General features: G+C 34.8%; 1 protein-coding gene across 2 annotated transcripts in view; it reads right to left on the bottom strand.

Moving 5' to 3' along the window:
* LOC140148426 (DNA repair protein complementing XP-C cells homolog) overlaps nt 1-26447 on the bottom strand; it is a 90076-nt gene that overhangs the window by 37718 nt on the left and 25911 nt on the right. For both annotated transcript variants that reach the window (XR_011858485.1, XM_072170362.1), the window contains exons 12-14: nt 19539-19650; nt 5163-5252; nt 3336-3501 (exon numbers count right to left, since the gene is read on the bottom strand). Coding sequence is in view for 1 of the 2 variants with exons in the window: in XM_072170362.1 (XP_072026463.1) it covers nt 3336-3501; nt 5163-5252; nt 19539-19650 (368 nt within the window). In the remaining variant the exon portion in view is untranslated. The remainder of the gene's footprint in view (nt 1-3335; nt 3502-5162; nt 5253-19538; nt 19651-26447) is intronic.

The following is a 26447-nucleotide window of genomic DNA, read 5'->3' as shown; positions in this document are numbered from 1 at the left end:
AATCCTACATTCTTTGATAGGAAATATACCAAATTTGGCACAGATATAGAGCTTACAATGCTAAATAATTCTTGATATGGGATTAAGTGAAACATTTCAATATGACATTAGATATTTAAGTTGAAAAACATACTTTTTATGTGATTTTTATCACAATTTTTACCCAAAAATGTCATGGTTAAGAGTTAAGAGGATACACTGTTTTTTTGGGTTTTTTTATCAACATTTATGGGGAAAGATTAAAATTTGTTCATTGATCTATATGGAGTAGTGCTATTTGTGAAATTTTAAATTATTGCATATAGACTAAGTTAATTAAAATCTCATTCATTAAGCAAAGTTCAAGTCTAAAACTTTGTGGATATGAATGTCACTATGTCTCGCCAATTTTCAAACCTTAATAGATCAGTATGTGATGCACAGAGGAGAGTTGTAAAACCAACATGATAAATATTTTAAAGTCTCACTCAAGCAGCACTTCAGCTGCAAATTCAATAAGTGCATCATTAGTCTATTTTGGGTTTACCCGAAGGTTATTTGGGCAATTAATTCTAATTAAAAATAATATACAGGGTGATTCAAAATGAAGTACATGTAAACTCATGTTTGTGGCACAAAATCTAGAAGGAATCTGTTGTAAATGAAAATATAAATGAAAAGAACAGATTCTGAACATCTGAATTAAAAAAAGAATTGTTGTATTTGCTTTCTGCAAACTTGAGTTATACTCATTTGAATAAAACCACCCATTTTTGTAGTTGCATATGGTTTCTCTTCCCAAGCATGTAGTCATGATCATGGTAGTGTGTTGACTGGTATAGCGCGATATTCAAATGCAAAGTAAAGTTGTGTGGCAGGAGTGGTTTTGATCAATAATGCCTAGCGGGCTACATTATGGCCTAAAGACGACACAGTTTCATGAAACTAGGAGTCCCCGTGAAGTTCATTGTCTCTTTTATCTTCAGTTTCCCACAGCTGATCGAATATCAAGTAAATGCAAATTAGCAATATTAGAATGTAGGCAAGCTTCGTATCATGTGACTCTAAATGACTGGAGTCTTTCTAGATTTCGTACAAAAGCACCACAATTAAACATGAGTTTACTTTTGAATCACTCTGTATGCTAAGTTATATGTAAGTGTTACCCATGGCAATGGAAATGTACTATGAAATGCATTGATAAGCAAACACCCCACATCCAGCCCTGCAGTAATTGAGTTACCTGTATATCCATGCAATCTGAACGGTTCTGATTTATTCTCTCCTTTATTAAAGTGCCAGTTTGCCTGAGCTCCATCTCTTCATTTATTATACATTTTCTTAAGCATGTATTAGCCTCTGTGATCATTGCATTTAATATTTAATGTCTCACATTGACTGATGTCCTACTAGGACACAGCAGATAGGCCACCCCCTTTATTTATAATTAATTTACTTGGCCGTGAGACACTTTCGAGTGAATAAAATCATTACATGTTTAATTCACCGGCAGATCTGCCATGAGCTGTTGTGCTGTGTGGTGGTGAACTCAACATGTAGGGGTGAGTGTACGCTTGTTTCAATCTGGACGGTTCTGAATAAAATCATTACATGTTTAATTCACCAGCAGATCTGCCATGAGCTGTTGTGTCATGTGGTGGTGAACTCAACATGTAGGGGTGAGTGTACGCTTATTTAAATCTGAACGGTTCTAATTTTTCACACTGGTTCGAATCCGAACAGGTCTGATGATTTTTTTTCTCTCCTTTATTATAGTGCCAGTTTCCCTGAGCCCCATTTTTTTATTTACATGTATATCATGGAATAATTCATTCAACATTTTGGATTCATTATCAATGTGTAGCTAGAGGTTCATAAATAAATAGAAAAAACACAATATTAGCACTATTCATCAGACTCACTCTCAGTGACTGAGCTACACTGCAGAGATCCAAAACCTATAACATAACATTTTTGTGTGAAATCATGATGGGAACCAGTGCATTAGATCTCACACCACCAAATCAGAGTCCCATAGAGATATGTGCTAAATTTGCCTCATTTTTTCTTCACAGGAGCAACTCAGTTTTAAGCGACAGCTATGATGGTTGAAATCAGCCCTTGCCTGATCCCTCTGGCGGGGAAAAATATAGGTTGACCGTCATTATTTTTTACGACTGGCCCTCGAAGTCTACGATGTCTGGGAATTGCCTATTTTACAGGCAAAACCATGCCAGCGTTTCTGTAAAGAAAAGGCTGCTTAAAATCATGAAAAGTAATATTCGATCTCTCCCATCTGTGGTACACTTGCAGGAATTAATATTACTAAGGCCAAAAAAAAAAAAAAAAAAAAGGTTTGTCTCACGAACATTTGCCAAAAAAGCTAAGTGCTATGCTTTTTTTTTTTTTTTTTTTTTCTATCTTTTTTAATGCGTTTTTTTTTTTTTTTTTTTTTTTTTAGCCTGAGACAAATGAAAATCACAAGACAGGTATTGAAAACTACAAGTGGTCTTACAATGAAAGAGAAGCAACAAATTTACAATGTTAATATTCTGTAACTGTATTTTATTTGCCTTCCTAGAGCTGATCACTATTAAAAATCAGTGCAAAATACAAAGTTACGGGTTACAGCTTCGCCCCGACACCAACTCATTTTTTAGGGCATTCAGAGTAACCGAATCGGCGCACCGATGCAGTGCCCAATTCCTCAGCACAGTCCCCCTGTTTTAACTATACTGAATACGAACAATCATGTTGAAATAAACGGTAAAAAATTCGTTAAAAACAGCTACAAAAATACAAAAATTTATGAAAACAACATGGCTTCACTCGATCGCAGAGTTCTCCGTAGGCTAAGTCCTTTTATATTGCATCCACTTTGCTCCGTGCCGTTGCAAGGATGGCGTGAAACTAGCGAGACTGAGGCTACGGTGTGGGTTACGGGCTATCTGCAACACTAATGGCATACGCGCTGCCTGACATTTTCGATGGTTTTCTGACATTGAGGAATTCATTTTACTACGTTGGTCGAACTATCGGGAACCGGAAAAATCGGGGAAAAAAAAACCTTTAAAAAGGCGGTCAGCGCGTGAACAAACGCATGTATCGCTTTCACATACTTATGCCGGGTTCGTGAGACAAACCTTTTTTTTTTTTTTGCCTAATCATGACCATCCAAATTTGGCTAAAATTATGCAAATTTCTGCTCATTTTAATGCTTAAAATGGGAATGCATGGGTTTTTCTGAGAAGTGAAATTAAGGGCGCACAACCATATAATTCTATTTGGTGGTGTGAAATCATTACCCTCACTTTTATTTTTATAAGATACACAACCAAAGGAAAGAAGCCACTTACATCTCATATGCACAGTTCCCTTGGGAAGCATACACTCCTTGAATAGCTCTACATTTCCATGCTCATTGCGAGGTACTATACCATCAACTGCTATTGGTGGTTCGTAATCCTCAGTCTGCCACTCACCAAACACTTCCAATGAGGGCTCTGTCTCCATTGGTTGATTCTAGCAGGAAAAACAACAAAAGTTTGAGTCAAAGTTTTTTTCTTTTAAACTATAAATATTTATATGCTTCTTGGAATTCATTTGACTAGTAAGCATTCAACTATAACCTAATACACACAAATGTGACACAATCTGGTCCATGGGGGCCAAAGGCAGCAAATTTGAAACCGAGATAAAGGTACAAATATGGAGTAAAAAACAATCAAATACATAAGAAAATAGACATCAAAAAACTTCATAACTTTAGAACCAAGTATGCTAGACCATTGGTGTTTTCAGTAAATGATAGCCTATTGTATGTGTTATGTAATAATTACAGTAACTCAATTTTCAAAAATGCCTCATTTGGCCCCCATGGATCAGATCGTGTCACATATATGACCAGCTCCAACAAAACCTGGAACAAGTTGCCAGACATGTTTTTGAGTTATAGGAAAAAAATGAAATTTTGGATTCCTTAATTGCCTGGTATTGACTGTGGGACTGAGTAGACTTTCAAATCCTTGAAAGTACTTATTAAAAATAGGTTTATTTAATCAATAACTAACAGTTGAACTATGATAGTCCCTATTCAATCCTGTATAAAGCAGGAAACTAATTGGCCCATTACTCAGAATAGCAATTTGGAAAAAATATTAATGTATCATTTACAAAATTATGCATATCTTGAAAAATATTGCTGCTATTTATATAATTTTGGTATCATTTTAAAGCTTGTTGTCAAGTGCTTATATTTGTATTCAAATCATGAAATCTCAAAAATGCAACTTGCTCATGGTTTTGTCAGAGCAGGTCACATGTGACATGATCAAGGGGAATGAGTCACATGTCAACCCTGGTCAAAAATGGGTTTTACATATGTTTCTAAAGACGACATTTAGAGCTTGCAGAAACTGAAAACTCCCAAGTTGATATGACTTTTCTTTGCAAAGTTATGTCAATTTATCAATCGCTAAAAACGATAGAAAACAAAAGAATTTTAACACTTTCTTTGCCAATATCTCAAAATCAATGTTAGCGACATCCCACTCTTTCCCCTTGATCGTGTCACATATGTAAAATATGAAATAAAGTTTCATATCCATAGACTCAACAGATTTTATTTTTATAGCTAAGGAATTTTTGATACATGAATATCAAAATCTATTCACCCAAAGTCTTATTTTGATCAATGCTTTACCAAAGTTGTTTTGATTTTGAACTCCATATTTGCCTGTTATTAATGTTGAAAAGATAGGGCTTTGGAAATAATCAACATGTAAAACAATTAGCAATATGAACGCTTGCTAATATTAAGCACAGATTATTACCAACTGAATAATGTTAACAAATATTTCTAAAAACAAATGATGACACATGGGCTATAAAAGTCAATAATAATTAGAGTGTGTCATCAAAATTAATATGTTTAATATTATAGAGTTCATACACGGAGAAAAACAAGATTAAACATGTTGAGGAAGTCTGTTCCACAATTAAGGCACAACCAAAGTGCTTTTGAAATATTTTCGCATTTTGTCAGTGTTAACATTAATGTATTGATGGATTAAGACTCTCAAAATTGCATGTAACATACTCAGACTCCCATGTCGCATAGATGTATCACATGTATAATCTCCTTCACAGTTCATGTTGAAAGCTGTAAATCATTTTAAGCTTACCCTTTTTGGTCTAGCTTTTACCATCTTGTACGGTTTTTCTCCTATCCTCACACTCTTTGCTTCTTTTAACCATGTCTGCCTCGTATGTAACTGGAAATAAATACAACATAGAGCTTTATTCATTAGAACACTTTCTCATAACATTTAAGGGATTATCAGTATTTTCTGTATAAAATATTTAATCTAAATTTAGTCATAATCCCGGAGTTATAAAGAATGTAAGTAACTTGGGTAAAAACTAGCTCTGTAAGGCCAAAAAAAAATAATGGTTTGTCTCAAAGCTCACGAGTGGTTTGAAAACAAATGTGAAATGCGATTTTTTTTTTTATTCCCGACTTTTTTCATGGTACATGTACGAGAAAAAAATCTGATTTTTGCCGAATTTTTCTGGAAAAACTATAACAAAAAATTCTGCATTTCTTTTTTTCCCAAATCTCACGATTTTACATATGCGCGCGCAAGCTTTGAGACAAACCTTTTTTTTTTGCCTAACTGTAAAGCTCCATAAACTGTGCTATTCCAGTTGAAACCCATACACAACTATATCCGAGAGGAGCGGGTTGGGTTCTCACTACAAACAGCTATAAAATATGGGGATGTGCCATTGAAATAGGTTTCATCATCAGACTCCTATATATAAGGGTGCATGCTCTTTTCTGTATGTGAAACTTAGTACAAATAGTTTTTTTCTTGGTCAAATATTTTTAACAGATGAGAAAACACAAGCTATACAGTACTTGTAGCAAGAGGCAGTGCAGGAAATCTTGCTAGAACTCTGTTGCAAGGTAAAACACAAAGCAACCAAGGCAGAGGACATCAAATCCTGGACGGGAATGACCACATACACTGAGTCCCAATCTGCACAAGACAGGTGCAAATGGCGGCTCATCACAAGACTGGCTGCAACCCACCCCCATGATGAGGATGGTACATGTACCTGAGGTGAGGTGAGGTGATTTTTATCAGATTTGTCCGTAAATTTAACCAATATAATATTTAGCCAAAAGTTTGCAAAACATACAAAAACTAAAAATGGTCAAATCAATTATATTAGTGTCAAATGTTGTCACTTATCTTGGGTCTCGTTTTCTGCAAAAATATGACCTATTTCCAGACTCTCGGAGCCATATCCTTACTCGAACCATGACACTTAAATTGTTACTACATTGTGTATAACCATGGAAGTAAGAGACATTTACTTCCATGGTACATTTGTATAACCTCAACTAAAAATTAGAAAAGCCAAACCAAAATTGAGTACCCTCTGGGATGAGAACCCTTTTTCATAAACAGGTTAATATATTATTTAAAGCACTCTATATCCAACATCTTTGTTACTACATTGTGTATAACCCCACTAAGAATTAAAGTAGCTAGGTAAATAGGTAAATAAGTAGGTCAACTTTATATTATTGGCATTTATTGCTGCAAACAATGACAAAGTGTGTCTTTGTGGAAAAGGTTAATTACTAATGGTAAGGTTCAGGCTTTTGCCCAATCACGTTATTTGTGTCGAAAATTGCATTTTTGATGTCCATTTCATTTTTTGTTGTTTTTTATGTCATTTGCACAAACATCTTAAAATTGGTCGAAAATTGTGTGAAATATGGATTAAATATATTTTAGTAGAATTGTCATTTAAAGAACTAACAAATTTTTATTTTTCAATCAAAATGTTCTTACAAATGCAATTTCATCCCATATTTACATTTAAGTAATGACAACACACGGCAACAGGGGTGCAGCCATTTTGAATTTCAACCCAGAAACTGAACTAAGACGCAAGTTGATCTTCATAAATAACATAGAGTGAGATGTACTTCGCATTTTTTGGCCACTTTGGCCCACTTATTTGCAATTTTTAGAAAACACTGCATGGTGTATTTTTTACTGTCATAAAACGCGCACAAGTCGAACCCTTACTTATAGTAGTGCAATTTAAACATCAATTTCAATCAATTATCAATCTGATATAATCTGATGTGACACATTGTCAAACATTTACATGTAGTTAGAAATGATTGAAGACTGATTAGACACATGAAGAAGGAATAATAAAACATTGTTCTCCCACATTCCACAGCTATCACAACAGAGCTTGTGTTTTCAAAATAAAATAAATTAAACTTTATTGTGAGTCTCATGGGATGAATTGCTCAGTTTATTCTGCAGTTTGCTGGTACAATCTCAGAGGCTATTACAACTGTGTCAAGCTGATATTTGTGCACAATTAATGTTTCTTGAATTGCTTCACCAGTTTTGAACAGCTCAATTTGATTTTAAATTCACAACTTTTTGGCTTCCTGTCAAAATAGACAATTTCAATTTGATTTTGGTTAATTTCTTTATCCTCTTTGATAATGCTAAAATACCGTAAAATTCCGTCTACAAGCATATATATGCCTCTAAACAAGGTTTTTTTGACACAAGAGACAAGAGGCAGACACTCTCAACAAAAATGTTATTTGGGGTTTGAACAACTATATTACTGATAAAGGCGGCTGTACAAACATGTATATTTGTAAGACCAATCTATTGCAATGTTTTTGAGAAGGGTATTTTAATTGGCCTTCCATATCTTTCGTTAAAAAACCCTCGTTTAGAGGCATATATGCTTCTAGACGGAATTCTACGGTATAGCCCAAATCCCACCAAAATTATAAAGTTACATGTCATTGAGTGTTTCTTCAGTTTCAAAAAACAAAGTTATAGACATACGAAGGGCATCACCTGTTTTATCGATACCTCAAAGTCAATATTAGCTATTCCCAATTCCAGAAAAATACAACACTAATTTTTTGGAATTTAAAAAATATTATCCTGTTTTGCTATAAAATGAAACATAGCTATAAATCCTAATCCTTTAGTTAGTTCTAACTGGCAATAAAGTCAAATTTTAATATTTGGTCAATTTTTGGAAATAAAGGCCAAAAACATGCATTTTGGGGCATTTTTTCGTATGCTGAAATCAAACCCAAAGACTTGTACAAAGGCTACTTTAGTTTCAAGGTATGCATTCTAATTTTTGGAAAACACATTTTCTAATCTTTTTCATAACCAATTATCAAAAATAACATAAAATATTAAAATTATGGGCTGAGCCAATATACTCAAGATCAGGGTTTTCTTTAACGCACAAAACACGCGTATTTACGCATTCAGGCACTTTTCTGACTCCTTCAAATCCCTAGTCCCTAAGTCCAATGCGTACAAAATCTTGAAAACGTACGCGTTCAGATATTGCAAGAATTGAATAGAGAAACACCTGATATTGTGTATTTATTCTCGGCTTTTGGCATTTAGGACCTATACTCCCGATATGTAGGACAACGGAAGGCTTTATGGACCGGCATTTCACAATTTTCAGCTTTTCAACTGTTCAAATTTAAATTTTACACAGTAATAGTGCCAAAATGGTCCACCAAATCGCTTCAATTAGGTCTCCCTTTTGCAAACTTTTCCAAGTTCTAAGGGGGAACATCACCCTGCGTAGTTGATAAACAAATGGCCACTTTCACTTCTGCTTTCGACATTTGCCAATTTATGTTTAATACAATTTATAGGCCTAACATAATAGGGAAATGAACAGTCCACCAAAGACTCCATGGACTGCTCATTTCACAAATGTTTTTTTTAACTAAAATTTTACACATTAATATTGCCAAAATGATCCACCAAATTGCTTCAATGAGGTCTTCATTTTGCAAAAGTTTCTTACTTCTCAGGGGGCATTTTTAAATATTATTATTTTCTTCTAAAATTGCCCCCACCCCCTTCTGACTGCTCTAGATCCGCCACTGCTCCAAACAGTGGTGTAGATTTCTTTTGTCGCCGTGGGAGTAGAGGAAGAATTGAAGTATAGTGAATCCCGCACCTTTTGGAGAAAGAATAAGTTTATGGTACAAAAACATGTTGCCATTTTCAACTAAAGTGTTGAAATATGGTGCAAAAGTGGAATAAATTCGCGAGAAGCGCGCAAAAATGTGCACTTTTGGGGCTAAAATGGCCAAATATGAGGTTAATTTGGTCAGAAACCCACATACAGGCCAACATTGGGGGATGATTGTATGGACCATCCCTCTGGCAAAATATTGGGGGAGATCCACCCCCCACCACCCCAATCCGGATCTACGCCTATGGCTCCAAAAACACACATATTGTTAAAAATGTCTTCAAAAATAATATTATAAAAATACTCCTTGGGCAATGTTTTTGACTCCTTCAGAGAAAAAATTCACAATTAAAAGGGTCAAAAAAATTTGAGAATACCCCTTCAGCAAAATGCTTAAAGAAAACCCTGCTCAAGATTTTGAATGTTAAGACTTGTGCCAAGTCTTAGAGTTTTGTAATCACAATTGTAAGAAAACATGCAAAATTATAAATTTTTGGCCTGTTTCCAATCAAATTGCAAAAATATTAAAATTGAACTTTTATTGAGTTAGAACTAACCAAAGGATTAGGATTTAGGTATGTTTCATTTGGCAAAACAGGATAATATTTTTTAAATTCTAAAATATTAGTCCTGTATTTTTCTGGAATAGGGAGTACATATTTGTACATTGTTATTTTTGTGGTAGCTGCTTGGAGTGCTAAGAGCCAGAAAAGAACTGCTGTGCAAAAATGGCAACTTTAATAGTACTTTTGATACATACATGTATTGCAGCAGCAGTTCTCCAGGTACAAGGGTTATAATAATGAGTCGATATACATGTGTAATATAGATTTCACATCACCAAATAATGTCTCTTGGGAGCTCTCGTCCTGATTTGGCGATCATTTGCGGTGTTTTTACATTTCGGTAAAAGTTACCCTATAAATCAATATTAAAAACAAAAAAAATTGTGCAGATTTTGGGGAAAATCTGTGCCAGATAATAAATGTAGGCTTCAATCTAAGCATCTGCCAAGATTGGGAAAGATTCTGGGCTTTTATTCAGATTTTTCATGTATTTCTCAAACCGGCTGCTTCTATAGGTAAAATCACATCTATTTATATATTATATATTTAATTTAGTTTGTTTACTTGCTTGTTTGTTTGTCTGTCAGGAAAACATCACTTTGAAAAATTGAGTCGTTTCGTAAGGTAGGTAGAGCCATTTGAATAGAGGCCATTTTGTACACAAAGTATAGGGAAATTTATTACTATTGTGCACCCTATATAGTGACATACATGTAGGTTGGTTATAGAGCTGTGTCATTATGTCATTAACCAATGGCCTGTATTGCTGGTCCAACCTATGGGAGTGTTCATGGTGGGGGAGGGGTGGAAAAGTTGGAGCCTCAGACATGAGAACCTCGAACCTTGAGAGTACACAATATTGAATACCTGAGTGGAAGAAGGGCCCAAGCCCATCAAAACTGTTTTTGAGATATAAAAAAAAATGTAATATTTGGAAAAGTTGTATTGACAGAATGTTTTCATCTTCAGGGGACCTTTAATACATGAACATAGATTATTACATACATTCCAAATTATATGATGTTCCCATGGCAACAGCACAGGTCTTAATGCAAGCTGGAGTTGGGCCCTTCTTCCACTAATATACTGCAAGTGCCAGTTCCGTAAGCAGATGTGTTATAAATAGCTGCAGAAATTTGGTAATTATCCATTAATTGATAAGTAGAAGCATGAAATATGCAGAAAGTTTATTGTAATGAAAAGCAGATTTTCTTCCACTTTAACCCAAAATTTGTGGAAGGAGGGCCCAACTCCATGGAGTTGGGCCTTTCTTCCATGAAAACCATGATTAAGTGTACAACTATTTAGAGAGTAGATTTTGGCTCATCTTTCACACACAAGGAAGAACAGTCTGCTGGCAATAAAATGCTGGATCTAACTCATTTTTGTAAAAAAATGGAGTAGGCCCTTCTGCTACTTAGGTATTCAATTGAAATTCATGTGTGTGGAGCACGCAGAAAATTTGGAATGTGCATGCCCCACATAAAGTTGTCAGTGAGGTGCATATGGGTCAATGAGGTACATATCTTTCATTTGATATCACATGCATAACATCGGCTTTTTAAAAGTTTAAATTTTCACTTCAAATTGGAGTTCTGCATTAGATTTCCTGTTAATAAGGTGCATGACCACATAAGCATGTTACCATATAGCCAGTCCCCACATAAAGTTGTCAGATTAGAGGTGCATATGGGTCAATGAGGTACATATATAGTCTATATATCTACCTCGAGTCACCGGCACTAGCTTTGAAGTTAAGCGTGTGCTGCATTGGCTTAGCGTAGGTTCTTGCGTGTACATATATGCAGCATGTTGATCCCGCGCATAAAAGTATGTACACGCACCAAGTAACGCTAAAGCTAACGAAGAACACATTGAACTTCAAAGCTATAGTGTCGGTGACTCGAGGTAGATATATGGACTATAGTGGGTTCTCAACTGGTGACCTGTGGGCCAGATCCGGCCTGCCGACCAGTGTGTTTGGCCCTTGAACAGCTGTAAAATGTACAGTAAACATAGCAGACCAAGGTGTATTTGGCCCTCAAACACATGTTTGAAATGATTTTGGCCTTCTGTGGCCCGCGAGCAAATATAATTGAGAACCCCTGATAAACAAAAGTATAGCCTTGTGCCATGCTGTATTAGTTCCTCAGTATTTTAAGGGCCTTTTACAATTATACCTCAAATTGACAACTCACTATACATTGAGTATGCTACAGGCACTGAATGTGACTGAGTTAGTTATTACCATATCAATTTCGCTACAAAAATGGGGTCAAATATTGTGGCGGACAAAACTGACCAACATTTGTGACGTGCACCTTCCATTTAGCCTAGTGCAGACCACAATTACCTCAAATTGGCCCATATTTTGGAAACGAGTCAGCAGGAACGCCGCTGTTAAGTGTTAACTGCAGTATCAGTGCTGTGTGTATGTATACACTGCCAATGCAGAAACTACAAATAGTTTCAGTTTAGTAACTACATATAGTTGCAGCTAGTGCAACAATATTAAACTGTTGCCAAGAATCGCAGTGTATGTGTAATAGGTATTCTTAATGTACATGCTGCATTTTCTGATCTTTCACTCAAGTGTTTGTGTTACAGTAAAGATTTGCCTATGGCACTATGGGCTCACTTGACATAAGTAGAATTTTAGGCACAACCTACATGTAAGAGTGCCCTCACATATAAAATTCCCACCAGCAAATAAGGGCACGGAACCTTATTTCTTGTTGAGATATCAGAGGAGGGAGCTCTCTATTTGAACATGAAATTTACTCCAAGGCAAAGGAGCCTAAAGTGCACCATTAGGCGAATCTTTACTGTTATCACATAATATATAGCTACCAATACGACAAAGATGTATCAAAGCTTACATCTATTACGGACTTAAATGTAAAATTGTCCATAAAATGCAAGCCTTTATGAGGTTAACTTCCTTAATGAAAAGCTTGCAGCCAATTACATGTATATAGATGAACAGAGTGAGCGTTGATTGAACTATTATGATTACTTATTTACTGTCAGATGAATTTCCTGAAGCATTTGATGAGTACATGATCACTAACATGATGATATCACACAAATTGAGTCACTTGTGAAAAATATATCAATTTTCATTTTGTCATACAGATTCTTGTTTATTTAGCAGGTTATAATATGCCGAAGCCTCCATTTAAATTGGACTAGGACTTCCTAGGATATGAAATATGCTAACATTGCAGAAAATGATAAATATAAAAGAAACTTCAGTCTTCTTTTGTTCATGTATCTCAAAATCAAGATAAGCGACAAGTGACTCATTTGGCTGTATCTCACCACATAATGAATACATCATATACAAATGTATATTAAATACCTATATCATCATCATTACTGACAGGCAGCTACTTAGAAAACAATACATAACCTTTTGTTCTCAATGTCATTATAATAGGCTCTTCACCACATTTGTGGCTTTCAATTTCAAAGTTAATTAAGCTTCAGCTCCTCTTCATCACTTCATATTTATTTATCATGGTAATCTATACATGTACAATATCTGATGGCAATGTCTTTGACCTTGCTTTTAAGTAGATGTTAACATTGTGATAGAGGCTATGTAAGTTCAGATAACAAGATTAAGTTCACTTATGCCACAGCTGCAAACTAGTTAAGTAATATAATTTGCTGCTACTCGTTACTGCATCACCTTACACAGTAAGCATACCTCCCAACCCAAGCCTGAATTACTCTTTTTTCAAAGTCTTTATTTTTCTACTTGAAAAAGTATATGACAACAGGAAATATGCTGTACCATGTCATCTTTTATGAAGCTTATCATGCTTTTTACAAAAGTCAAAATTGTTTTTTATTGTAAAGAGTAATGCCTTACACGTATCCCTTGTCCTAAGATATGTCTCTGGCATAAAATGCTATACAAAGGACTTAAGCTAATCATAGATCGATCCTTGGTGCTCATCCTTTGCGACATTATACATTGTAGGGAATATTTGTACTTGTTTTCATAACAGGTGATAGAGGAGATCTAGAGCTATACATTGGTAACAATAATTATAATAGTACATTGCAACCCTGTGTAGTTAGTATACAAATACAACATGTTTTGAGGGGAAGTAGTCAAAACTACTGGTCCCGAGGTGTTGGATGATTTGACTACTTCCCGACGCGTCAGCTTAATATTTTGGCTTACCTGATTTTATTGGAGGATTTCTGTTCAATCAATCTACATTTTGACCTATATTATTCGAAAACCAGTAGTTTTGACTACTTTCCCGAAATAAAACATGTTGTATTTGTTTTACTATACCTCATAAATATTTTCACTATCACGGTAAAATCGTAAACAAAGGTCAAAACACACACCAGTCAACGTGCCGGGCGGCATGGTAAATAAGCTTAATATTTTGGCTTACCTGATTTTATTGGAGGATTTCTGTTCAATCAATCTACATTTTGACCTATATTATTCGAATTTTCTTTTTAACATTCCATAAATAACATTTCGTTTCATAAAACGTCAAATTCGCGTGTTATTTTCCATCGGTATCTCGGCAAAATAACTGCAGCAGACGCCATTTTCACGATAAACGCATCTGCAGAATCGCCGTTGTGTAGCATAATGCTATTAAAGTCAAAAGGAACGGTGACCCGCGGGGTTGATACACCATGTGGTAGTAGGGTGCGGAAGTTTTTCCTACTTCCCCGCATGCGCGTAATTGCACAGGCGCGGGGAAGTAGTCAAAATACCGTACTCGGACGCTGACGTTATTAACCAATAAGATGTATGGATTACCTAATAAATATTTATGAGGTATAGTAATTAGTGTTACCAAATTTTCCTCAATAAGATGAGCCTCAGGGTTAAGTATGCTGTTTGAATATAAGGAGCTTAGAATCTTTTAAGATTCTAAATCTTTAAAAAGATTCTAGATTTAGAGAAAAAAAATTGTGTAAATTTCAATACAGAATTAAGTAAATCTTCAAGATTTTGATTTATTATATAAATTATGTAAATCTTCAAGATTTATGTAATGATTAATGTAAATCTTCAAGATTTATTATGTAAATCTTCAAAATTCAATAAAATTACATCAATTATGATAAATTTGTATAAATCTTCAAGATTTATGTACACAAAATTATGTAAATCTTCAAGATTTAGAGAAAAAAAATTATGTAAATTTTAATACAGGCTTCAATGGGAGTTTAATTTTCCTTCTACAAACAAACCCACCCTCAACAAGAACCAAAAGTGTCTTTGGTCTTTGCATAATGATGTCATATTATTTCATACATCAGTAGAAGGATTATACAGGAACAGAAAAGGAAGGGGGTTTTATTGCCAAATAGTACAGGGAGAGTCTTCTGGCTCTAAAACTCTAGTCACACTTATGAATTGTTATGTTTAAATTATCAAAACCTTCCTGTTCCCACAATAATCTGGTGGCTTTGTTTCAGCTTGCTGTTTTATTTTGCCTTTCAAATATTTTGAGTTCCATCTTGGCGCCGTGGTCTTTATGAAATGGCGCCCTATAAATGCCTTGTATGTAATGTAATGTAATCATGATTTATTTTATTTATCACTTTTATAAATGAATAAAAATAAAAGATGAAATATTACTGAAGAGATTTTACTACTTTTCCTTGTCATTTAAAAATGAATGGACTTAAATACCAATGTTACAAGTAGTAATGTTAAATGAAATGAATTATTTTAAAACCTTATGTTTGAGAACAAACACAGCCATTTAATTCTATGGCCACATATTGTGCACCACATCAATCAAATTGAGTTAAACTCTAGCTGTGTATGTGGGTATCGGGGGGTTATCACTAAGTTGCTTAACCCTAACACTTAACCCTGCTTTTTGATATCCGAAGTTAAAGAAGATACGAATAAGGAGAGAAGATGAACAAAGAAGTCACTTGGCACCCCCCCGGATTCGAACCTTTGAACCCCCCCACATGCCAACCACACGATCACGGACCGGTAGCTACACAGGTTATCGCTGCCCGGGTAGCAATTCCGTGAGCATATAACACTTAGGGTGATTGCATCATCGCAGACCCTGGGATTCCTGCATATGCAGCATTTTTCATCGTGGTATTTTGTGATTTTTTTGGGGTGTTAGGGTTAATTTTAATACCCTGTGTCCTTTACTGTGCACAGTGTACTTTACTCCTGTCAAAGGTCGATTCAACACACCCAACTATAATGTACAACAAAATGGACAAAATACACATAACTTGGCACACATACACAAACACACGATAATGCTCTTTCAAATAAAACGCTTTGGCAAATTTGAAACCATTTACATATGTACACCTAATTAAGAAAAGAGATTAGAAGTCGCATATTTTGGTGCAATTGCCAGTTTGGACAAGCAACAAGTCTAGGATATCCATGAGGAGCTAGATATATATACAGCATGTATGGGCTTAATTTGCAAATATATGAAATTTCAGTCTCTACACCCATTATGCATTTTTGGCCTCTACTACAAAGCAATTACCAACCACTTAATTTAATTACATGATTGAGACACATATTATGAACGAAATGTATGTGAGGCTCTTTCCACTTTAGTTGAATGACCTGACTATCATTTCCCATCAAATGGAATATAATGTCATTTTTGTTCAATTGAGAAGCAACAATATATATCAAAATGGTCTGCTGAGTATTGCATGTCATTAAAATGTGGTTACTCATGCAAAAGATATCTGTTAGAATGCTCTATAAAGTATATGTGTTAGTTTTGGTTATTGACCAAGGAAAACATTACCCATCTGAAAGGTGTAATGAAATATTGTGTATTCATAGGCATAATCACTTTAGTTGAGAGACTAACACACCTTAAGCTCACCTCGTAATTGATTGTAAGTTCCCAAAATCACACTCTTTGTGCATGTCACAATATTTCGAGTTGTGTGTAGGAGGATGGCAACTATATTAAATGTGTGGGTAGGGTAAACACACTACAATTACTTCATAAACATTTCATTTCATCATTCCTTAAACAGTTTCGAATTTACCCTAAAATTGCATTGTGAATAATTTAGTACCCATTCATTCTCATGAAATTGGCAATATCTTGGATGTACAGGGAAGAAAAATGTGGGCTGTTACTGTTAGAATGCTGCCCTCATTCGTCAACTGTTTGGCACTGAGACTGCGCAGTCTTGTCCAAATTGACCTTTTGATCGAGTTTGTTGTTTTTAAAATTTCAGAGTGCGATTTTTCAACAACGACGCTGTACACCCCGGGGGCACTCATGTATAAAAGTTCATGCAGATTTAGGGTGGTTTTGAAAAGCAAAATAGGGATCCGGGTGGATCCGTGATTAGGGTCTAAAAACACTCATTTTAGTAGAAGAAGGGTTTTTTTTTAAGGACGATCCTCGCTTAGGGTAGTTTTTTTAAATGACCCAATATAACAGCCATCAGTGGTGACATATTTTCAAGTTATTCGGCACAAAAGTGTGGTTTCAGAGCGATTTTACAAACCACATTAAAAAAAATTCTGAATGACACTCATGCCGACACAAGCAATGCCTATCCTTATTAGGGACAAATTTCAAACCAATTCCTCGCTTATGGTGTATTTATCATGTCTATCCTTGTTTAGGGGCAACTTTCAAACCAATTCTTCACTTAGGGTGGTTTCATTTGAGTTAAAACTTCATTTAGGGTTAGTTTGACAAATTTTCGTTATCCTACCTTGGGGTCATTTTTGAAAGTCAATTCATGCGGATGCTTATCACTTTCATACATGATGGCCCCCTGGGGGTAAAGTGATGCGGTACAAGGGTGCCACTAGTCAGTCGCCTTATGGCGCCCAACCAATGTTGCAGCAAATATTTTCAGAAGTCCGACACGATATGAACTGCAAGTTATTCAGTCATCACTATGAAGCATCAGTACATGCTCAGTGTAGATGGAGTTAGTCTAGTGGGCTGTGCGAACGGAAGCGTTAAAGATAAACTTCCTACTTTGCTTACACCAGGGATAGGCCATGCAGTTTCTCTTGCAGATAATGTACTAGTTGTATGCCCTACTTTCCACAACCAACTGTTCATTGTACATCATTCACATTAACAAAACCCCAGTTGTAGGCTGTGCAAAAGGAAGTGTTAAGGATAAACATCATACTTTGCTTACACCAGGGATAGGCCATGCACTTTCTCTTGCAGACAATGCAATATACTATATATGTATGCTCTACTTTCACAACCAGCTGTTCATTGTATGTCACTCACATTATATGTAACAAATGACAAGATGGGTGCAAAGAACTTCGGGGGAATTGTTGAAAATATTAAATTTCAAGTTTTTTTACATCAATTATCAGTCCTTTGCTGATATGTTACATTTTGATGCAACCCGCATGAAAATTGAACTCCTGTTTACCATGCTAGCTACTGAAGATAATAAGAAACATAAGAATTGAGCAAATTGTTTTCCCACACCTTAAAATCAGTATCAACCAGGCTGAGTGAATTTAAATAGGACCAGGACTAGCACCAGAGGCACCAAGCACTTGTGATTAATTGGCACTGCATCATTGCACAACTGTGGATGTGGTGAAATTCAAATGATGGAGCCCATCATCGATGTCTGTCCCATCTACAAGTCCCTACATGGTGCCCCCCGGATGTCAAGAGCTTGATGAAGGCACCATTAGTTTAATGTACGAGCAAAACTTCACTGGCCGGGTCCCGTGACCCGCCTGTCGCAACAAACATCGATTACTATATATATTGGATTTTAAGAGGGATAGTCCTCGTTATTATTTTATACCGCCCACAACCTTTTTTGAATTGCAGCCCATGTGCAATCACGTAGTTCTAAAATCCCTCGTTATGATAGACTAATATCATTCCTTTTTAATAGGGGAAGTCAAGACAAAGTGTTTCTGTTCGTAGTCGTATTAACATGTTTCCGCTGTATTTGTGAATCAATTGGGCTAATTGATGCAAGGAGAAAACACTGTAATAACATTGCCCGGCCCCGAACTCAACACAAAAATTGACAACTAAATAATAGCGCGGAAAAGGGGTAATTTTTTTACCAGTAGCGAGGACCGCGAAATTGGGAAAATAGGGGGCATTTAATTTGGACAGTCCGCGAAATTTGACTGTAAATCAGCAAAATAGGGGGTATTTAATTTGCACTGTCCGCGGAATTTGGATAAAAGGGGTACTTGGGAAAATCCGGTAATTTTATGTCAATATTTAGTGTTACTGAAAAGGGGTGATTGAAATTCTAGTCATTGAAAAGGGGTGTTGGAAATTGAAGTCATTGAAAACCACGAAAAAGGGGTTGTTTTGGGCCAAATTTTGTCCTCGATTTTGAATGAAAACGGGGGGTAAATTTGATGAAAAATCATTGCAAAGGGGGTCTTTAAAAGATTTGGCAACTCTCATGGTTGCCAACTTTCGTGTTGAGTTGGGGGGACGGGTAACATTGTAGATGAATGACCACTGATGACCTTGCAATATATGATATACAATATACTGTTGATTATTGCTATTAAGTTCCATGAAGGAGATTGAAATAGAGTTTCAGCCACATCAGGACTACCTTTAATTGTTGAATGATTATGAGTGGGTCACCATTTATAGGAGAATAAAATGGATAGCGAACCCCCAGGAGGCATACATACCAGGCCTTACTACTTTTGTCAGCCACATTACTGTAAGCTACATCAGAAGGTTAACTTGTGCCTAAAGGTGATAGAGTCACAAATGAAAATATGGAAGAATAAAAGGCAAACCTAAACAAATTGAACACCCCCAACACACACCCTGACAATGGCCGACATACACACCACACAGAAAGAATGTACATGGCTAAATCCCCATAGCAAAAGCAAGTGGGACAAAAAATGAAATCATGATTGGTACTTACTTCATGCACACACTCCCTAGCATACACTGCTTCACCTCTACAGTAGCCTAAAATAGCTGCCGTCTCTGGGTAAAGGCCTTCAAACTTGAGAAGGTGTCTTTTCAGGGCATACCTGGGGGAAAATAAAAAAAAATCAATTAATTACAGAAATCTATAGAAAAAAACAATGGATTTACAGTGGCGTACCGTGGCCGCCCCAACCCCGGGGGCTGAAGAAAATTCAATTTTGCCGCCTCTTCCTCAACAGCCCGAAAAGGTTGACCCAATTTTTTTCTCGGTCGTTTGAAAAAAAAAAAAAAAAAAAAAAAAAAAAAAAAAAAAGGGTTTCAGGCGCTATCGCCCTAAAAGCAGCACATTTTGATGTATAGTACCATTTTTTCATAATAATGCTTTATCCAATTTTGCCGCCCCCCTTCGTTTTTGCCGCCCCTGTTTTTGCCGCCCCTTCTTCTTCCGCCGCCCCTTCATTTTGGCCGCTCCCTGCTTTTACCCCGGGGGGCTGGCGCCCCACCCAAAATACGCGCATGATTTAGATGCAATACTTAAATGCACCAGGAGGGAGACAGTTAGGGAAATAGTTAGCAAATATTTCTTATTCCCTATAAGCTTTCTGAAAACATTTGTTCCCCCCTTCACACAAGCTAAATTATGGGACACCTATAATACATTTCAAATCTTCAATGGTTTATGTGATGTTATGTGACACATATGGTAATGTGGAGGTGGTTTTGAATATTTAAAGGAACACTCTGGCAATCACAACATTGTGCCTTATATGTTAGAAAAACAGTTATCAAGCATGTATCACATAGTTTTATATAAAACAAACTTATATTGACCATAAAAACGAATAAAAACAGCCGTCTCTCACCACACAATATTCAAATTTCCCGGGCACTGAAATTGCCTGTGACAATGATGCCCCAGTAACGCAATGAAGGCTGACGACAATTGAGCACAAATATCCATGATGTCATTGCCACAGGCAATTTCGGTGCGAGAATTTTGAATATTGCGTGTTGAGAGTTGGCTGTTTTGTTTGTTTTAAATAAATTCATGTGATTCATGCTTGATAATTGTTATTCTAACATATAAGGTATGATGTTGTGATTGCAGGAGTGTTCCTTTAATGTTTTTGAACTGTTTCCTGCACATTTTTACTGCAAAATATTAAAAAGTGCCCCAAACTTGTGTGCCAAGATTTGAAAGCCCTCCTTTTGACCTGCCATATAAATGCTTACTCCTGCTTTTTGGTGTGAAAATTGGCCCTCAGCTCCCCAATTCAGGCCAAACAGAGGTTTCATATTAATAATGGCATCTCTCCTTATGACTCATTTTACTTTCTTACAGAGACAGTTTTCAGTGTTCAAGTGTTTAAATTGACAAGAAAAGTGTCAGAATGGTAATTTGGTTGATTAAAATATAATGCTAAATAAAGATGTAATAACAGAAGCAAGCAGGCACTTATCGTGATGGTGTATTGTCACACATAATAGAGATTGTCTGCACTGCATACTTTCCCACAAAACCAACATTATTTTTGTATCATGTGGCTATGTATATAATATAATTATGACGATATCATATAATTATATTGCAACATCTTCTTCAGCTTGGTGTCAATGTCATCCCGAGAAACATGAAGCAATGGATTTTTCCAGTTACATTGCACTAAAAATCCACAGGCTATCATTTAGAGGTAAATGACTGCGCATCAGTTGTTTTGAGGGTGTTGTAAAATATCTAATCATTGTGCTTTGGAACTGAGGAATATTCCCAGGGCACAGCTCTGATTGATATTTTGAGATTCAAAGCACAATGTTAAAATATTTGACCATACCCAAAAAATAACTGATGCAAAGTCATTCACCTGTCCTCATTCATAACTGTCGCTTTTTACTTTTTTAATTCCATCTGCATCACATTTTCTTCTTTAAAACTTGAAAACAAAATACAATTATCACTTTATCTTTCATTTTCCATGTAAAAAAATGAATAGCAGATTAAGAAAATATAGCTGGTGACCAATCACACTTAGCGCGCAATCAAATAAGGTGGCCAGCAAGCACACAACATGGTCATTGTAAAGCATACTTATTGAATCACAAGACACTGCATGTCATTATACTTTTATAACCTGCATTTTTGTGTGAACATTTAATATTTATTATCTGTGATGATGGTTATGAATGATCATACCATCAGTTTTCTTAAATTATTTTATACTTTGATGAGTATTATACAGGAACTCCATTAAAAAACACTAACAAATAAATTTAAAACAATTTATTTATCTACTTGTATCTCATAAGCCCATAGCTACTGCTATATACTTGCTGTAATGGAAGCTGTTCTTTAATTTCCACACGTGTCACATATTCTAGTGGATCTCCAAACCCAGTTCATCAATTGTACTTAATGTGCAATGCTTCTGATCAAGTTTCTCCAGCGAGTAAATGTCACACCGGGTTTAAATGTCCATACAATATTATATCGATACTCAATATTATATCGATACTCAATTATTGAATAAGCTTAGCTCTTCACTACCCACATTTTACTTCTTAAAAACCACGGGCGTTCGTCTAGGATATTTTGCATGCAGGGTTTTCACCAAATTGTTTGTACATCACGTCCTATTGAGCACTCTATAATTTGATCGTATAAAATTAAGATATACAGTATATATACTGTTGTTGTTGTTTTTATTATTTATATTTGTTTTATAAGATTGTATGTGTGTAGACGTAAATGGCAGGTAAAGAAAAATGTATCGTTTGTAAAAAGAACATGCAAAAGAAACATCAAATTTTCTCATGTAAAATATGTAAAAACTATGTGCATAAGAAATGTATGAACCTCAGTCGAAAGGAAATTTCGTTACTTAAAATAGATGAATATGTATGTAATAAATGTTCCAAAATCAATGATGAGAATATAGATAATGATGAGGATTCTGATGGCGATATATGACCTTATGAATGAATCTGGAGAAACAATCCACGTGATCGGATATTAATATAGACAAATATGATAAAATGATGTTTAATCCAATTAGATTTCAAAATAATAACAAAAATGACGAATTTATTGAAATGAACAAAATACCAGAATGCAATTATTTAACACCGGAAGAATTCAGCCAAAAATATATTGATACTAATAGTGAACTCTCCATACTGAATGTTAACATTAGAAGTATCAAGAAAAATTTTGAAAAATTAAAAGAAAATATTAAGACCTTAAATCACGAATTTAACATCATTGGCCTATCTGAAACTCACTTAAAAGAATCGCCATCCGAATACTTTAACTTAAATGGTTATAATATGGAATATACAAACAGAACAGAGAGAGAAAAAGGGTGTTTTGTTTATATATTTCCACTTCAATCAAATATAAACTGAGATCTGATCTTTGTATTTCAAACTCTAATTTTGAATCTTGTTTTGTAGAAATAGAAAGAGAAAATACACGAAATATGTTAGTAGGTGCCATTTATCGTAAGCACATACGAAAATTGAGCATTTCATCAAAGATATTGGTCCTATTTTTGATCAAATAACTAAAGAAAATAAGGAATGCTATCTAATGGGGATTTTAATATAGACTTGTTAAAGGATGACTGTCACAAACAAACTCATGAGTACCTTAATCTTGTTTATTCATATTCGCTCATGCCAACAATTTACAAACCAACTAGAATAACCGAACATAGTGCAACCATTATTGATAATATACTTACAAATAATCACAACGATGTAAACTCAGAAATAATAGTTACTGATGTCAGTGATCATCTATTAACTATAGTACTCAAAAATCGGGCAGTAAGAAAAACATCGCCTGATGAAAGAAATTACTTCTATAAGAGGAATCATAATACTTGTAATATAAATAATTTGAAGCAAAAACTTTCCAATGTGAATTGGCATGCTGAACTGGATAATGAAGATGTAAATGATAGTTACAATAAGTTTATACATATTTTCAATAATGTATATGATGAATGTGTGCCTTTGACAAAATGCAAGAGTAATAATAAAAGAGAACCAAAATTTCCTTGGATAAGTAGAGGTCTTCTCAAAAGTATAAAAACTAAGAATAAGATGTATAAGAGGTATATACAAAAGCCATGTGATGAAACGCTTGAGTCATTCAAAACATATAGAAACAAGTTAAACACGTTAATACGAAAATCAAAAAGAGACTATTATAAAAAGAAATTTGAATCTGTTAAACACAATCTACAAAAAACTTGGAAAACAATAAATAGTATTATTGGACGTAAGAACAAAAGAAATATGCAAGCTAAATTCAAAAATGATGAAGGCGAAACGGTGTCAGATCCCCAGAAAATTTCAAATGAATTTAATGAATATTTTGTTAACATCGGACCTAAATTAGCTTCCAAGATTACAACAAATGGCAAGAAGTACTATGATTATTTAAAGAGCCCATTAAGCAGTAGCATGTACATGAAACCAATTGTTAATGAAGACGTTATAAAATAATACATAAATTTAATCAAAACAAGAGTGCTGGTCACGATACTATTGGTAATTACGTGGTAAAAAGGATTGCAAAGGAAATATCGATTCCGTTAACTATCATATTCAACCTGTCTATTACTGCTGGTGTAGTACCAAATGAGTTAAAGATCGCAAAGGTAATTCCCATTTATAAGAAAGAAAATCCAGACCTTTTCTCCAACTATCGTCCAGTTTCTGTCCTGCCATGCTTTTCAAAAATACTTGAAAGGCTTGTATTCAACAGATGCATACATTACATTGATAAATATGAAATTCTAAATGATAAGCAATTTGGCTTTAGATCTAAACATTCTACCTATATGGCTATCTTGGAATTTATTGACAAAATTAGTAATGCTGTCGAAAACAATGAGACAACTGTTGGGATTTTCTTAGATTTGTCAAAAGCCTTTGACACTATCGACCATAGTATTTTATTACATAAACTGGAACATTGTGGTTTTAGAGGAAACGTTTTAAAATGGTTTAAAGATTACTTACATAATAGAAAACAGTATGTGTATTACAATTCTTGTAAATCTGAATATAAAGATATAATATGTGGAGTACCTCAAGGCTCCATCCTAGGCCCATTATTGTTCATTTTGTATGTTAATGATATCATAAATACTTCCACCATTCTAAAATTTGTCTTGTTTGCCGATGATACTACTATAACTTATTCACATAAGGACATTGTGTCCAAATACGATCTTATCAACAATGAATTAAAAGAAGTTAATAATTGGTTTAAGGCTAATAAGCTATCAGTGAATGCAAGCAAGACTAATTATATGGTGCTTGGTACAAATCACAAAACATCACGCCAGTATTGTACAATGTTACTAATAATATTATATTAGATAATGTAATCCTGGAAAGGTTGAATAAGACCAAATTTCTTGGAGTGACAATTGATGAGAATCTAACTTGAAATTTCATATTACCAACATCTCAAAGAATATATCTAGAGGTGTTGGTGTAATAAACCAACTGAAACATTTTGTTCCCGAGCGAATAATGTATTCACTATATTGTACTTTAATACTTCCTTACATAAACTACGGTATCTTGGCATGGGGAAATACTTGTCAAAAATATTTGGAAAAGATTTTCAAACTTCAAAAAAAATCCCTTAGAATGATATCGAATAGTCACTTTTAAGTCACTCAGCCCCTATTTTCAAGAATTACAATTTGCTTAATGTTTATGATAGTTATGATCTCGAACTAAGCACTTTCATGTACAAGTATAATACCAATATGTTACCAAAGGCCTTCAATAGTTATTTCGTTGAGCAGAGGAATCACCTCAGGTATCACACAAGAAATGCTGAAGATTACAAGATCTGTCTTACAAAAACAGAGTTTGCTAACAAAACAATAAGAACCGCCGGGCCAAGAAAATGGCATTCGATCGACAGATGCGCCAAAACGGCTACATCAGTCAAACTCTTTAGATCCCAAATTAAAACAAACCTTATGGAAATGTACACTTAATACCTCTTAGTTTTGATTTACTTATTTTTATTTTTTCTCCCTTTTAAAACAAAAACTCGATTAAAATTAACTGATCTCTTAGCATTTATACTATCTTCACAAAATGTCAGCTTTCTTTTGCGATATACGTGAGCATATGTTATGAAATCCTAATTTGTCTTAAACTTATATTCTGCATGTTCTTTATTCATCATTTTTTTCCTGCTTAGTTCGTTCTACATGAATGTATGGAAGAGGGTGGGGGTGTTTGTATGTATGTAATTGTATTTTATTAGACAAATTAAGAAACTTAGGCTAAGGTTAAGGGGGTGCTTGTTCAGGCCTTTTTGGCCTTCTGAGCATCTCCTCATTCAAATGTGTTGTTTTGCTGTTATTGTATTGTTGTATTTTGAATGAAATAAAGATTGATTGATTGATTGATTGATTGATTGATGTTGCAAATTGGCCTTAAGGTGAGAATGTTTATCTTTGATGGATGACATAATGAGGATGTACTGACGACCTTGGCTGTGGGCAATCAAGTGATATTATATCTTATTATATATGGTAATATGGTCATGATCAACAGACAATACCTCCAGTACAGACATTGGATACTTCCTAACTGAGACCTGGGAAAAACATATTAAAGGGAAAGGTAGTTTACAAAGATGATGTTCAATCATTGTACTGTTTACTGAATGCCCATGAGTAACAACATATAAATTACTCTTCTTGGGGGTATATATGTGATGAGGTTATAATATTTAGTCAAAGTCAATATTAATCTGAATGATGGAAATTCAGATATTTTGAGTAAGTTAAACATATTTGCACAAATATGGTCACCTACATAAAAATGTTAAAATTAAAGTAATATTGTAACATTTGCTATTTGT

Source organism: Amphiura filiformis, chromosome 3 (assembly GCF_039555335.1).
Source record: "Amphiura filiformis chromosome 3, Afil_fr2py, whole genome shotgun sequence".
In the NCBI taxonomy this organism is placed as follows: domain Eukaryota; kingdom Metazoa; phylum Echinodermata; class Ophiuroidea; order Amphilepidida; family Amphiuridae; genus Amphiura; species Amphiura filiformis.
This window is presented reverse-complemented; position numbering and strand designations above follow the sequence as displayed.